Source organism: Oncorhynchus mykiss, chromosome 4 (assembly GCF_013265735.2).
Source record: "Oncorhynchus mykiss isolate Arlee chromosome 4, USDA_OmykA_1.1, whole genome shotgun sequence".
NCBI lineage: Eukaryota > Metazoa > Chordata > Actinopteri > Salmoniformes > Salmonidae > Oncorhynchus > Oncorhynchus mykiss.
In genome coordinates, this window is record NC_048568.1 from 24258106 (window position 1) to 24274456 (window position 16351).

Genomic DNA, 16351 nt, shown 5'->3' on the forward strand with positions numbered 1-16351 from the left:
ACAACCAAAATACATTTGTTTACATCTCATTTTATGGTTTATATACTCTATGATGAATATATTGAGTTAAATCCCCACTGTCCCCCGTCTCTTCTCCCCAGTCTGCGATTCTTTGTCCAGTTGGAGGATGAGCTTCAGTCTCTGCAGCATTCCCAGCAGTGGCTGAGGGAGAGGGGAAGCCAGCTGGCCCAGAGAGACAGTGAGCTGGCTGGGGAGGCACTCAGGGAGGTGGGCCTGGTGGAAACAGCCTGGGATAACGTCAGGAAGATCATCACTGATGGGTGAGGATGGGTGAGGGAGGGAGTGGGGGAGAGAATGGTTGGTTGGGTGGTGTAGTAGATCCAGCATTTGTTATTGTGTCAGTAAGCTCACTATGATGAACATGGAGCAGTAGCTGGGGTCTCGGTGCGTTGTTTCAACATCTGTGTCAATTAACAAAATGTTTTCTACATATTTTCCATTTTGTCAAGAGATGATTGTTTCCTGTTTAGTCTTAGTTACATCAAGTTGTCAATGTTGTCTCTCCCCCTCCAGTCAGGAGCAGTGTGGACTCCTGGTGGAGCTGCTACGTCACTTCCATTCCCTCAGGTCCACCCTCAGTTCCACTGTAGAGAACGCCTTGACCGTCTCTCACAACCAGCCTGACCACAACCACAACCCAGAGGAGTCCAAGAGAATACTCTCACGGGTCAGTCACACTGTGATTAACCGTGGTCCAACTATTTTCCAGCAGTAGAGTCCTATCTACTGTACTGTAATGAATGATACTGATACAATAGCAGGTATATCAATATTTCACATGCTTGTAATACAGTTATAGCAATGCCTTATACAGTCTGAAAAACTGTAGTCATATGGTTCATATAGTACAGTAGGCCTACGATGCTCTTGGGATAATATCTATGCTGTGATTTCCACCTAGTGGTGAAGTGTTGTCATTACACCTTTTCTCTCTTGTCTCAACAGCACGAGGCAGTGATAGCTGAGCTGAGAGGAAGACAGGAGGACATGGACCTGTTCATCAGTTCAGGAGAGGACCTGCAGAGAGAGCTGGCAAACGTGCCACACTGTGGCTCTGACAGCATCCAGAGAGGCATGGACACACTCAGGGACCAGTGGCTGCAGGTGAGGGAGCTAGGATGAGGAAGAGAGCTGAGGGTTTAATTTCTTCTGGGTGTAGGTGGTTTTGTAATTCACTTTGGAGGCAACAGATTGTTAAATCACAATCTTTCGCTCTTTCTCTGTACATATTTGTTTGTTTGTCTCTCTCATTTTCTCTCCCTCTGTCTCTGTCTCTCTCCCCCTGTGGGATTCAGCGGAGTGCTCAGCTGTCACAAATGAGCGTGCAATATCAACAAGTCTAGACATGTTGTCTGCCTTTCTCTCTCTCACTCTCCCCCCTATCTTTATCTCACTACCTCGCTACCTCTTGAAAACAAAGATGGGCTCTTTCTCTCTATCTCCTTCTCTTAATTACAGGCCAATAACTCAAGAGACAGAGACAGATCCTGAAAGCTGATGTTTTTTTATTTAACCTTTATTTAACTGTGAAAGTCAGTTAAGAACACATTCTTATTTACAATGACGGCCTACCGGGGAACAGTGGGTTAACTGCCTTGTTCAGGGGCAGAACGACAGATTTGTACCTTGTCAGCTCTGTTACTGGCCCAATGCTCTAACCACTAGGCTACCTGGCACCCCTAGCAGGTATATAAATGGTACATTTATTGGCCTGTCCTGTCCTGTAGGTATCAGAGAGGATCCAGACCAACGCTGACAGACTAGGCCATTGTGTGTCCCTATGGGATGACCTTAAGACCATGGAACGGGATATCGACCAATGGGCAGCAGCCTCCATCGCTGACCTCACTGAGGGTGTGGCCAATCTAAGTGACAAGCAGGGGACAGAAACACACCTTGCCACTTTCCAGGTTAGACCAAGCTGGGCAGTCTAGTCCTAGTATGGATAAAGATCATCACATTGTTCACTGTTGCGAGACCTAATGTAAAAATCAAATCAAAGGATGCCAGCTGAAAGAGTCTCTTGCTATGTTGTAACAGGCGGAGGTGGAGAGGAGAGAACAGAGGTTGGATGCCTTGCAGGAGAGGCTGACCAAGCTCCAGGACCTGGCCAAGCTCCAGGAGACACCCATCCAGCTGCAGGTGAGTTTTAGGTTCAGAGGTCATGATATTCAACAAGTTATCCTGAGTAAAAAAGAGACTTAACCATGCAACATGTGGAGAATGACAACCATACGTCTCCCTGTCTCTCTCAGGTGATGGAGTGTGACCTGAGGAAGAAGATCAGTCATGCCCAGGAGGTGTTTGACCAGGCCAGACATTCTCTGACCTACTTCAGCTTCCAGAAGCAGCGCCTGGAGGACCTCATGTCCCAGATGGCCGAGCGGCTGGAGACCGTGGAGAGCTCCCTGTCTGACCTGACGGAACCCTCTGGACCAGAGGATATGATTCGAGTCAAGGTATAATATTACCCTTTCCATTTCAACCAAGCAGAATAGCACATGTTGATGGAAGGAGTTTCCTTCCCAGGCTCTCAGTTTTATAGAGAGTGTATAGAACTTTGACAAATGGTGAATTTGGCTGTTTATCACTTTCAATGCTCACAGAAATCCATTCAAATACAATTGTAGGTATGTAATTTACTATCCTAAGCTAGTAAAAATCGATTATATTGAATTATATTTCTAGCCACCCCTGAGTGACAGTCAATACCCTCTCTCCCCTTCCCCCTCCCCAGGATCTCCAAAGTGCCCTCCAGCAGCAGAGGGGTGATATAGACATGGCCAGGGAGACGCTTAGTTCACTCTGTAGGTCCCACCCCTCCCAAGAGCTGACCCATATGTCCTCTGACCTCACCCTGCTGGCCAAGAGGACCGAGGCTGCAGCACAGCTCAGCTCCAGGACCCGCGGGACTCTGCAGGACGCACTGCAGCTACGTTTCAACAGTGAGCAGAGGGTTAAATTTGGGTTTTGTGCTGATATGTTTAGGTTATAAAGGTGGATTTCCCTTTGTAAGTTTCAAATAGATATGAACTCAATTCCCACTGTTTGCTCTCTCCCATCCAAATGGCCCCCTCTTCATTGTAACCCTTGCTTGTATTACTGTGTACAGACTCTGTGGATGGACAATAGCAGAGCAGCCAGGAGACAATGTACGAATAGATTGCATAAAGTAGGACACATGAAAACACCAAGGAGGAGTTGACATGATAAAATAGCTCAGGACACTGGGGATGGAATGAAGGCTGCGTTATACTGCCTCATACATACTTAGAGGAGTCAGGACAGATTGATCCCTGTTATCTGTACCATATAGCATCACATGTTGCTTTTAAATGCTACTGGTGCCTTAGATTGCATTTTGATTAGCCTTTCCCCAGGGCACACTCAAACTGCACTGACACACTGTCTGGCACTCACGCACACACACACGCACCACGCACACACACCTGTGCCTCTGAGAGTAATGTTTCTCTCGTCACCGGTGCTCTCAGGGGAGTCATTTGGGATTGTTGCCAAGGCAACCATGTGCCGCACCATGCAGACACACCCACACATCCCATCTGCCTGACAGCATCTCTCCTCCCTCGCCCTCCCTTGTTTGCTGACACAATCTCTCCCTTTCTCCCTCTACTCTCTATCCGCCTCGATTCTCCTTCCCCTTCACCTTGTCAACCATATTTTCTCCCTTACTCATCCTCTCACTCCTTCTCTCTTCTGTTCTCATCCTATTTCTCTTTCATTCGTTCTTTCCATCTGAGCAGAGGTCGTTCAAGAGTTTAACTCCTGGCTCTCTGAACGGAAGGCGGAGCTAAAAGAATGTTCTGACCAATCAGGAGATGTCACCTCCCTGGGAAACAAGGTGGAGAGGCTAAAGGTACTGTCAATCATAGTTAACTGTTATGTGTTAACATTATTGTTACTACTGTGTTAGTCTATGCCATACTGCTTTAGAACCGCTCTAAACTATTCACCACCCTTCCCCTCCTGACCCCCAGGTGGCGCAGGAGCGTGTGGAGGAGGGCGAGCAGCACCTTGACCAGGTGTGTGGCGAGGCAGAGAGGCTGCTGCTCCACCTGCCTAAGGCGGGGTCGGGACAGGTGCAGGAGCGCCTCTCCTCCTGCCAGAGGGACTGGGTGGGGTACAAGGAGGGGTGCAGACAGACCCAACAAGACCTGGAGGAGGGAATCACCCTACTGACAGAGTGAGTGTGTTTGTGTGTATCTAGCAGGTGCTCCTCCTGCTAGAATAGATTGTCCTACCAGTATTGTAAGTGTGAGTTTGTGTAACACAAATGACCCTGTTTATTCTGAGAATGTAGAAGAATGACGTTGTTGTGTTGTGTGATGATGCTAGATAATTTCCCAAAGGATATCAAAGTGTTCTAACTAGATAACTAACTTGACTTGTTTTAGTTGTAGTCGTCATATTGGCACTGTTCCGCTTTCTCAGGTTTGAGGGCCGTGTGGAGGGACTAAGGGACTGGCTGGAACAGATGGAGCGTAGCCTGAAGAGAGAGCCTCCTCTGGGGGGAGAGGAGCAGCCAGGAGTCCCTGACAGCACTGACGAGCTGGAAAGAGTGGAAGAGATCCACAGAAAGCTGCTGACAAAGAGGTTTGTGTGTGTTGTGTTCTAAACTAAAGAGTCTTAAATAGCACTGAGATGAGTCATTCATCTTGATAAGGCATGGTGGTGGTACATGTTGCTGTAATGTTGTTATATTTAATTATCGGTAACTGACATACTGTATATACACGCACTGTATGCTAGTCAGTCATTAATTCACTTTAAGATGTTGCTTTACCATCTCTCTCTCCCCCAAGGAGTTCTCTGGATCGTCTCAGCCAGGAGGCCCAGTCTCTGCGTGAGGCAGGTCGAGGCTGTGGAGGGGAGGTGAAGGCTACAGCCCAGCTCCAGACCCACCACCAGACCTTGCTGCAGGGGACCAGGGAGCGCCTGAGAGGGTGCCTGGAGAGCCAGGCATTCGGAGAGACCCTGCATGGGGTGTGGCTTTGGCTGGAGGACATCCAGGAGCGTCTGGGAAGTCTGGGGAGCACTATGGGCAACAAAAAGGAGCTGGAAGAGAGGCTGGAGCAAGTGCAGGTATGTAAGGAGGGAGCCATGCCACACACACACACACACACACACACACACACACACTCACTCGGACACAAACACACACTCGGACACACATTTAAGACATTTGTTGATTTACACATCCTTTCACGCATTCTGCATACACACCCACACACCCTGTGACTGGAGTAATACAATGTTGCAGTTCTTCGATCAGACACAAGAGAGCGCTGTTGTTTACTTCTGTACAGGAAGTCTTCCTGCCTGAACACAGTACTATAATACTGATCGTCCCCTCTGACCCTATTGTTGATCCATTCAGGACATCCTGCTTCTGAAGGGTGAGGGCGAGGTGAAGTTGAACATGGCGGTGGGGAAGGGTGAATTGGCCATCAGGAGCAACAGTGCAGTGGCGGGACAGGAAGTGATCCGCTCTCAGCTGCAGGAAGTGGAGGACGTGTGGGCCACGCTGCTGGTGACCGCCATGAGCTGCCACAGGTAGAGACCCTTTCACGTCTCAACCCGGCACAGCCAGAAGACTGGCCACCCCTCAGAGCCTGGTTCCTCTTTAGGTTTCTTCCTAGGCTTCTACATCTGCATTGCTTGCAGTTTGTGGTTTTAGGCTGGGTTTCTGTATAGCACTTTGTGACATCAGCTGATGTAAAAAGGGCTTTATAAATACATTTGATTGATTGATTCCATTCACAATGTCAAACTTAAAGTAATCTGATAATAACCATAACATAACCTGAAGATTGTTTTGTAATCTTGAGATTTTACCTCATTTCAGCTGATGGTCAGTGCTGGCTTATTCTTTGCTTGCCAGGCTTGGAGGCTGCTGGGAATGGGACCAGTATTGCCACAATAACATTAACGTCTATTAGATGTATCCTATTAAATCACCACTTGACTTTGGCTTTGTTATATTGAGTTTCCAACCCTTAGATGTGGTTTAAGACCACCTGTGTTAGCGATCTCTTCTGGATTGTATTCATTATATCATATTTATGTCTAAATACCATTAATTACAATTAGGTTCCAAACATAATGAGAAGTATTTGTCTCTTTGTGTATGTGTCTGTCATGTGTGTGTGTGTTAATTGAGTGGTTATTGCCCCTCCTGCTAGAATTGATTGATCTCATTAGGGACTAAATGGAGGATGGCAAGCAAGAGGGATCTCACATGGGGTGTGTGTGTGTGTGTGTGTGTGTGTGTGTGTGTGTGTGTGTTTAAGGAGGGGAGGGTTTTTAGTGGGAGCCAAGGGGTGGCAGTTTGTGTGTGTGTGTGTGTGTGTGTGTGTGTGTGTGTGTGTGTGTGTGTGTGTGTGTGTGTGTGTGTGTGTGTGTGTGTGTGTGTGTGTGTGTGTGTGTGTGTGTGTGTGTGTGTGTGTGTGTGTGTGATATATCTCTTATATCCATCTAATAAAATGTTCCTGTATATTTGCCTACATTTTAATACACATCTACAATATATCTCACTTCTGTATTATTCCATACGTCTCATCTCTCCTAGTCGTCTGGAGTGGACGGTGGCCCAGTGGGGGTGTTACCTGGACAGTGAGGCCCAGCTGCAGTGCTGGTTGGAGGCAGTGGAGGGGGACATATGTGGCCCTCTCATCCCCCAGCCTGGCCTCAGAGAGAAGGCTTCCCAACTGGAGAGACTGCAGACCCTGCTGGCTGACCTCCAAGAACACCAGGGGTCCCTATCCAGTCTGGAGGAGAGGGCGGCAGAGCTCTTCAAGAAGACCGGGGATGCAGCTTTCAGCCAGGAGGCCCGCGCTGAGTTGCAGGGGCAGTTTGATGACCTCATAGCACTTGTAGAGGTGAGGAAGTTGTTTGTGGTGTTGGCTGGATCGTCATCTTGACCAATGTTGTTGTTTTGGGGAACCGTTGGTTAAGATGATTGATGTTTGTGACTGTCCCTATCCTTTAGGAGAGGGTGGGACTATCAGAGGGCGTGGTCAGGGAACACCAGCAGTACCTGGAGACTGTGAGGGAGCTCACTGATTGGCTGATGTCAGCAGGGGAGGAACTACAGCGCTGGTCTGATACATTGGGAGACTCCGTCTCTTTACAGAGGAGGCTATCAGAAGTGCGGGTAAGAGGACTCCAGAATACACGATACCCTGGTCCTAAATCAACCCCTAGCCACTTTACTTCCCTAACTCATCACCTGCACTAGCTAAGCTTTTAGTATTTGGTATTTTATTAGGATCCCCAGTAGCTGTGGCGATAGAAGCAGCTACTCTTTCTGGGGTCCACAAAAATATAGAGCATAATGTAGCACGTTAACAGGCAAGATCAACTCAAGGACAGAACTACATAAATGTAAATACATAAATCTCTCTAGATAACCGTGTGCTTCTTGTTATAGAATGTCTACATGTTAATTGACTCATTAAACAGAGCCTCTCATCCAAAACTATTGATACATTAGGGTGGAGTTTGTTAAATACATCAAGTGAGACATATTCTATTTCGTACTCCACACATTTCTGACGGCTCAATTGTTCAAATATCCTGTGAAAAGGAACAAGAGAATTGCTGTTCACATTTTCCCCTGTTAGTCGATCCCTCCTTCTGCAATTACAGAGGCGAAAAAATGTGTGCGAACATATTGATTTGCATTTTTATTCACACGCTGGGTCTCAATGATCACATTATAAGTGTGTGTGTGTGTGTGTGTGTGTGTGTGTGTGTGTGTGTGTGTGTGTGTGTGTGAGTGTGTGTGTGTGTGTGTGTGTGTGTGTGTGTGTGTGTGAGTGTGTGTGTGTGTGTGTGTTTTTTATTTTTTATGAAACAGAAATATAAATGCATGTAGTTCCCTGTACTGTATACACAGTAACTGCTGCATTTCTATTTGTGTGAGCACTCTAAGTGGTAATTTCTCCCCGTTGGCGCCTGAATGTGGCTTTCCTCTTTTATTCCCTCCATCAGGTTGCTGCTATCACACTAAAGTGTTAGCTTTTCACACTCTCTGCCTCTCCAGCCTTACCACTCCAATCTGAGCAAGAGAGAGGGGGAGAGAGAGAAAAGAAGAGAGAGAAGAGGAAAGAGAGAGAAAAATGAAGAGAAAGAAAAGGGGAGAGAGAGAAAAATGAAGAGAGAGAAAATGAGAGAGAGAGAAAAATGAAGAGAAAGAAAAGAGGAAAGAGAGAGAAAAATGAAGAGAGAGAAAAGGGGAGAGAGAGAAAAGGGGCAAATGAATGAGTGGTAGAGACAGAGAAAAAGAGCAGAAGAAGAAAATGGGAGCTGGAAAGGAGGGAAAAATAAGAGGGAGAAAAGGAAATAATATGAGTGAGAAGATACAGTGAGTGAGGGAGAGAGAGAGTAAGGTATATAAGGAGGAAAAAGCCCTACCCTATAGGCTGCCTTAAATAGAATCAGCATTAGAATCAAAGACGTTTGCGACAGCAGTGCCAGTTACCGTAGCAACTTTTGTTCTTCTCCCTCTCTCCCTCCATCCCTCCACCCCCCTCCCTCCATCCCTCCATCCCCCTCCCTCCTTCCCTTCACGTAATCAGGAGCGGGTGGAGTGTCGGTTGCTGGAGGGCCGTGATCGTCTCAGTCGCGTGCGTCGGAGCAGTGGAGCCACAGCTGAACACACAGCGGCTGGAGGGTGTGAGGCCATGGACCGCCAGCTAGGGGCGCTAGCCCAGGCTCTGGAGCAGTGGGAGGGGGCCGCCCTGAGAGCCCGCGACGGCCTGGAAAGGGCCCTCACCACGGCAACAGAGCAGGAGCAGGAGTACGAGCGTCTGACCGCCAGGATGGAGGAGGAGCTTAGGGAGCTTGATGGGCGGCTAAAGGGGTGGAGCCAGGAGCTGAGCAGAGCGGAGGGAAGGAGCAGTGGGGAGGAGGCAGTGGAGGGGTGGCAGCAGGCTAAGGTAAGGGCTGTGTTAAAAGGTACACTGTAGTGTAGACCAAGGCTCTTCAAGGTGGAGCTATGATGATGATAACAATGATAATGATGGGGCCTTAGTCAATAGGTAATGCAAAGCCATGTTTGCTCTGTCTTGTGCTGTGAGAAAATGTTTTCAGTAAAGCTGGCAGAGAAAGTCTGATCGATGTTGTCACACACATACTGTACACACACACACACACACATTATTTCTCTGTCAGTAATTATCCATTTGATTTGTATATCCAGATATAAAACAGATGAAATGTGTAACTGTGACGACTTAGGAGTGACAGCTACAATCCTCTCTCTCTCTCTCTCTCTCTCTCTCTGTCTCTCTCTCTCTCTCCCTCTCTCTCTCTCTCTCTCTATCTCTCTCCCTCTCTCTCTCTCTCTCTCTCTCTCTCTCTCTCTCTCTCTCTCTCTCTCCCTCTCTCTCTCTCTCTCTCTCTCTCTCTCCCTCTCTCTCTCTCTCTCTCTCTGTCTCTCTCTCTCTCTCTCTCTCCCTCTCTCTCTCTCTCTCTCTCCCTCTCTCTCTCTCTCTCTCTCTCTCTCTCTCCATCTCTCTCTCTCTCTCTCTCTCTCTCTCGGTCTGTTTCTGTCACTCTCTTCACATCTCTTAATTTCTCCAGCGCCCCACTCACCCCCTCCCTTCTCTTTCTCCATTTTTCTCTCTTTTTTCTGTATTCTCTCTGACATTTGTATTCTCTCTCTCTCTCTCGGTCATTCTCTGTATATAAACGTGTCTAAACTGAAGTCTCCAGCAGTACAGTAATGTGTTTTCCTGCTGCCGAGGGACTCAGTCTAGTCCCAGTGTGTTTCTGTGGATGTGTTTCCTACTTCCCCCTTCCCTGTCCTGTGATTTACAACAAGCACAGGATGTTTAGAGTTTTCTCTCTGTTATGTCAAGGACTCTGTGGCTTAGCATTGGAATGTTAGTCGCCTTGATTTTCTCCCATTGTCTCTTTTGTCATTTCTTTGACGATCTTGATTTGGGGCTGTTTTGGAAGAGAAGGAGAAGTCCTCCCTCTCCTCCTCTTCCCTGTTTCCTGTATCCAGCCTTGTTTATGTTATCAGTTTGTGTGAGCTCTCCTGCATCTGCACGAGCTGACAGCTGAATTCCACCGGGGGGAGAGGGAGGAGGGAGAGAGGGAGGGGGGGAGAGAGGGAGGAGGGAGAGAGCGAGCGTGAAAGAGAAAAACAGTGAAGTGAGGGAGCAGGGAGAATTAGAGAGGCTAGAAAGCGAGGGAGTAACAGGCAAAGAGAGAGAGGGAGAACTAGATAAATAAGGAGGCAAGGGGAGGAGAGAGCAATGAGTTTAGATTGAGAAAGTGAGAGCGCACAGGCGAGGGGAGGAGAGAGGGAGGGACAGAGGCAGAATCCAGAGAGAAAAGGAGAGAGAACTGGGAGTCTAAGCAATGTGAGTAGAACTTGAGAGAGAGAGAGAGAGAGAGAGAAAGAGAAAGAGAGAGAGAGGCAGAGAGAGAGAGAGTGGGAAAAGAGGCAGGGAGGGAGGAGGGGAGTGTTCAGTGGAGGAGCGAGAGAGCGAGGCATTTTCATATTTTTATGGGAGGAGTGAAATAATCATGACTGTGTGAGTGCAGAATGTGAGGCATGTCGAGGAGAGCGGGAGAGGAGAGCTTTATCCAGGCTCCTTCCTGCCTGCAACGGCCATGCTCCCTGAAGAACAGAAATGCTATTGTACCAACAGTGCCTGAGGACTGAGAAGGAGCACACTAGGGAGTGAATGGAAGTGTGTGTGTGTGTGTGTGTGTGTGTGTGTGTGGTGACTAGTGTTATGCAGATCCGACCCTCCGCAGATCTGCCTGGCCTTGACACACTCTGACACACAGAACACACGGAGCTGAGCTGAGCTTGGTGTTCTCTCTCTGGGTCTGTATGTTTTCAGGAGACACTGGAGGGCTTGCTGAGTGCTGAGCCCATGGCAGACAGGCTGAAGGCTCAACTCAATGACCTGGTCCGCTACTCCAGAGACCTGGGACCCCACTCAGACAGGGTCACTGCTCTCATCAAACAACACAACAGGTAGGTGTGTGTGTGTACTTGTATTTATGTATTATCCCTAATCCAAGGCAGCAGCTACTCTTCCTTGGGTCCAGCAAAATACAATATATTTCACAACAGATTTCACAACACATTAAGTGTGTGCCCTCAGGCCACTACTCTACTACCACATATCTACAACACAAAAACCCTGTGTGCGTGTGTGTATGTTATCATGTGTCAGTGTATAATGGTGTCTAAACTGAAGTCTCCAGCAGTACAGTAATGTGTGTGTGTTGTAACGGGTTAAAGGTGACAGGGAACAAGGGACAAGCGAGACAGAGGCACCGGTTGCTAGGAGACCTCCATCCTTCTTTCCTCTCCACCTCTCTCTGTGTTTTTGTTTTGGTGTTGTTTCCCGGTTTCATTTTATGCCAGACTAACTGTGCTGCCGAAGGAAGGCAAAGCTAATTCATGCTGTCTTATTTACATGCAGATACATTGCATGCTTGTGTATATTGATGGATGTGTAGCTGCCTGTTATTGAGTCCGTATGTATGCATGCACCCGTTTGTCTCTTGTTGGTAAACATGTCACGTGATGCTGTTCAGAGAAAAAACAAGACTTTAGGAATTCCAATAACATGATGAATTCATTCACTTGTATTTACATACTACTTCTGTTTGTTCTATATGCCTTAGCTCGTTTACCTGAATGTAATGCCTTAGACTTGAATGTATGTAACACAGAACAATATCTGTCTGGGTCATCACTTAAACTAAGAGATCGTTTATGGCTGGATGACCCTTGAGTCAAGTCTATTCAGAGGTAGGTGAGGTGAACTTGTCATAAGGACAACCCTTTCTCTGGGTTGAAGGCGAAGCTTCCACAGACTCAGCATCTGTGCTGTTTGCATTAGGTGTTGTGGACGGAGAGAGAGAGCGAGGGAGAGGGCAGCCCTCCTCCTTTGCCCTCCTCCATTCCTCTTCAAATTTCGTCTGTCACAGCAGTTAAAAGTGCTTCCTACACACATGTTCATTCCCACTGTGAAGGCCCCCTCTAGCCTCAAGCACCATTAACACTCAAGGGTGTGTGTGTGTGTGCCTTGTTGTCAGTTTCTCACGCCCCCCCCCCCCCCCCCCCCCCCCCCCCCCTCCCTTGGACAGTACCTGTCATTGAAACATATGTCTTCTCACCTTGTTCTCTATCTCCTCTCATCCCTCTCGTCCTCCATGTCTCCCCCTTTCCTTCACACGCTGCCCTCTCTATCTGATCCTGTCTCGTTCATTCATCAATATTCTCCTTGCATCCATCTCCATCCCTCTTTCTCTACCTAACACATTGTCACCCTCTGGCCTCCCCTTCATCCCCTTTATGTATGGTAACTCTACACCAACCTATCTGTACTCCCTTCTTCCTCCTCCTCTGAACCCTAACCCCCACACATGCTCTCTCAACCCCCACCGCCCCCCCCCCAAGTCATACCTTCCACTTCTCCATTCCTCCATCTGCCCATCCTTCTCCCTCTGTCTCTCCATCTGCCCATCCTTCTCCCTCTGTCTCTCCATCTGCCCATCCTTCTCCCTCTGTCTCTCCATCTGCCCATCCTTCTCCCTCTGTCTCTCCATCTGCTCATCCTTCTCCCTCTGTCTCTCCATCTGCCCATCCTTCTCCCTCTGTCTCTCCATCTGCCCATCCTTCTCCCTCTGTCTCTCCATCTGCCCATCCTTCTCCCTCTATCTCTCCATCTGCCCATCCTTCTCCCTCTATGTCTCCATCTGCCCATCCTTCTCCCTCTATGTCTCCATCTGCCCATCCTTCTCCCTCTATGTCTCCATCTGCCCATCCTCCTCCCTCTATGTCTCCATCTGCCCATCCTTCTCCCTCTATGTCTCCATCTGCCCATCCTTCTCCCTCTGTCTCTCCATCTGCCCATTCTTCTCCCTCTGTCTCTCCATCTGCCCATCCTTCTCCCTCTGTCTTTCCATCTGCCCATCCTTATCCCTCTGTCTCTCCATCTGCCCATCCTTCTCCCTCTATCTCTCCATCTACCCATCCTTCTCCCTCTATCTCTCCATCTGCCCATCCTTCTCCCTCTATGTCTCCATCTGCCCATCCTTCTCCCTCTGTCTCTCCATCTGCCCATCCTTCTCCCTCTATCTCTCCATCTGCCCATCCTTCTCCTTCTATCTCTCCATCTGCCCATCCTTCTCCCTCTATCTCTCCATCTGCCCATCATTCTCCCTCTATGTCTCCATCTGCCCATCCTTCTCCCTCTATGTCTCCATCTGCCCATCCTTCTCCCTCTGTCTCTACATCTGCCCATTCTTCTCCCTCTGTCTCTCCATCTGCCCATCCTTCTCCCTCTATGTCTCCATCTGCCCATCCTTCTCCCTCTATGTCTCCATCTGCCCATCCTTCTCCCTCTGTCTCTCCATCTGCCCATTCTTCTCCCTCTGTCTCTCCATCTGCCCATCCTTCTCCCTCTATCTCTCCATCTGCCCATCCTTCTCCCTCTATCTCTCCATATGCCCATCCTTCTCCCTCTGTCTCTCCATCTGCCCATTCGTCTCCCTCTGTCTCTCCATCTGCCCATCCTTCTCCCTCTGTCTCTCCATCTGCCCATCCTTCTCCCTCTGTCTCTCCATCTGCCCATCCTTCTCCCTCTATCTCTCCATCTGCCCATCCTTCTCCCTCTATGTCTCCATCTGCCCATCCTTCTCCCTCTATGTCTCCATCTGCCCATCCTTCTCCCTCTATGTCTCCATCTGCCCATCCTCCTCCCTCTATGTCTCCATCTGCCCATCCTTCTCCCTCTATGTCTCCATCTGCCCATCCTTCTCCCTCTGTCTCTCCATCTGCCCATTCTTCTCCCTCTGTCTCTCCATCTGCCCATCCTTCTCCCTCTGTCTTTCCATCTGCCCATCCTTATCCCTCTGTCTCTCCATCTGCCCATCCTTCTCCCTCTATCTCTCCATCTACCCATTCTTCTCCCTCTATCTCTCCATCTGCCCATCCTTCTCCCTCTATCTCTCCATCTGCCCATCCTTCTCCCTCTATGTCTCCATCTGCCCATCCTTCTCCCTCTATCTCTCCATCTGCCCATCCTTCTCCTTCTATCTCTCCATCTGCCCATCCTTCTCCCTCTATCTCTCCATCTGCCCATCCTTCTCCCTCTATGTCTCCATCTGCCCATCCTTCTCCCTCTATGTCTCCATCTGCCCATCCTTCTCCCTCTGTCTCTACATCTGCCCATTCTTCTCCCTCTGTCTCTCCATCTGCCCATCCTTCTCCCTCTATGTCTCCATCTGCCCATCCTTCTCCCTCTGTCTCTCCATCTGCCCATTCTTCTCCCTCTGTCTCTCCATCTGCCCATCCTTCTCCCTCTATCTCTCCATCTGCCCATCCTTCTCCCTCTATCTCTCCATATGCCCATCCTTCTCCCTCTGTCTCTCCATCTGCCCATTCGTCTCCCTCTGTCTCTCCATCTGCCCATCCTTCTCCCTCTATGTCTCCATCTGCCCATCCTTCTCCCTCTATCTCTCCATCTGCCCATCCTTCTCCCTCTGTCTCTCCATCTGCCCATTCTTCTCCCTCTATCTCTCCATCTGCCCATCCTTCTCCCTCTATCTCTCCATCTGCCCATCCTTCTCCCTCTATCTCTCCATCTGCCCATCCTTCTCCCTCTATGTCTCCATCTGCCCATCCTTCTCCCTCTATGTCTCCATCTGCCCATCCTTCTCCCTCTGTCTCTCCATCTGCCCATTCTTCTCCCTCTGTCTCTCCATCAGCCCATCCTTCTCCCTCTGTCTTTCCATCTGCCCATCCTTATCCCTCTGTCTCTCCATCTGCCCATCCTTCTCCCTCTATCTCTCCATCTGCCCATCCTTCTCCCTCTATGTCTCCATCTGCCCATCCTTCTCCCTCTGTCTCCCTTCATCATTACAAACATGATCATATCTACGTTTGTTATATACAGGATGTAAGGAAACCTGTAGCTTTGTTGTCACTTTCCCTTCTGTTCATTGTTGTTAGGTATATTATGGCAACCTTGTGATTCTCCCTCTATCTCTCCATCTATCCATCCATCTCTCTATCTCTCCATCTATCCATCCATCTCTCTATCTCTCCATCTATCCATCCATCTCTCTCTCTCTCCTTCAGTCTGAGTCTGCGTGCATCCAGAGAGTGCCAGAATAAGGAGCGTCTGCTGGAGCAGAGGTTCAGAGCAGCCCTCAGGGACTTCCAACAGTGGCTGGTCAACGTTAAGATCAGCACGGCCAAGTGTTTCGACATCCCCCAGAGTGTCACTGAGGCCTCCACTGGCCTACTGAGGATACAGGTGAGATGTTTCATCCTTTACGGACCTTTAATTACTTCTAATATACAGTCAATTACCTTTTTCAGAATACATAATTAGCAAAATACAGAATCTCATACTTCCATAGTGAGTGGTCAGGGGGGTGTCCCCCCTCAGTTTGCCCGCTGTAGAGTGTCCTCTGGCAGGCTTGGCTGAGGGGCTGGGTCTGGTGTGGGATGGAGGTGCTGGAGATGGGCTCAGGGCCAAGGGGCTTGAGTGAAAGCTTCACAGCAGGCCTCTCTCTCGCTCTCTCTCTCTCTCTCTCTCTCTATCTATCTATCTATCCTAATATATATGCCTCTCTCTTTATTTCTCTCTTTATTTCTCTCGCTACCCCCTCTCTCTTGATGTCTCTGAAGCTGTCAGGCATGACAGTGTGACAGGCTCTTTAGAGGTCCCTAGGTGCCAGTCAGTGAGTCAGAGACAGGGCCTTGTCCATCAGGCTAGATAACACCACTCCTGTCAGGTAATTAACTCACAGACCTCAACTATCTGCAGGTGAGACAGTAACACAACAAAGATCAAGGAATACACAGTGGAAGACCAGTTCTCCCAGGCTGAGAAAGGGCACATTGCAAGGAATTTGGGAATGTTGGAGGAAAATATTTTGCATTTATGTTTTTCTTGTCCTGGAGTACAAGTAAACTTTCTGGATGTGTATTTCCAGAGCTCTGGGTGAGAGGGGATAGTAGAGGATATATTTCTAGAGCTCTGGGTGAGAGGGGATAGTAGAGGATATATTTCTAGAGCTCTGGGTGAGAGGGGATAGTAGAGGATATATTTATAGAGCTCTGGGTAAGAGGGGATAGTAGAGGATATATTTCTAGAGCTCTGGGTGAGAGGGGGTAGTAGAGGATATATTTATAGAGCTCTGGGTAAGAGGGGATGGTAGAGGATATATTTCTAGAGCTCTGGATGAGAGGGGATAGTAGAGGATATATTTCTAGAGCTCTGGGTAAGAGGGGATAGTAGAGGATATATTTCCAGAGCTC

The 16351-nt window shown here is 48.6% G+C and overlaps 1 protein-coding gene across 1 annotated transcript in view; it reads left to right on the forward strand.

Annotated features, from left to right (window-relative positions):
* syne1a (spectrin repeat containing, nuclear envelope 1a) overlaps nucleotides 1–16351 on the forward strand; it is a 212702-nt gene that overhangs the window by 74141 nt on the left and 122210 nt on the right. Inside the window, exons 40-56 of the mRNA XM_036975988.1 lie at nucleotides 102–281; nucleotides 535–688; nucleotides 967–1125; nucleotides 1749–1931; nucleotides 2062–2163; nucleotides 2277–2480; nucleotides 2759–2966; nucleotides 3786–3898; nucleotides 4020–4225; nucleotides 4474–4635; nucleotides 4845–5124; nucleotides 5420–5595; nucleotides 6611–6920; nucleotides 7031–7195; nucleotides 8622–8981; nucleotides 10905–11041; nucleotides 15164–15341. Coding sequence (XP_036831883.1) covers nucleotides 102–281; nucleotides 535–688; nucleotides 967–1125; nucleotides 1749–1931; nucleotides 2062–2163; nucleotides 2277–2480; nucleotides 2759–2966; nucleotides 3786–3898; nucleotides 4020–4225; nucleotides 4474–4635; nucleotides 4845–5124; nucleotides 5420–5595; nucleotides 6611–6920; nucleotides 7031–7195; nucleotides 8622–8981; nucleotides 10905–11041; nucleotides 15164–15341 — 3277 coding nt within the window. The remainder of the gene's footprint in view (nucleotides 1–101; nucleotides 282–534; nucleotides 689–966; nucleotides 1126–1748; nucleotides 1932–2061; nucleotides 2164–2276; nucleotides 2481–2758; nucleotides 2967–3785; nucleotides 3899–4019; nucleotides 4226–4473; nucleotides 4636–4844; nucleotides 5125–5419; nucleotides 5596–6610; nucleotides 6921–7030; nucleotides 7196–8621; nucleotides 8982–10904; nucleotides 11042–15163; nucleotides 15342–16351) is intronic.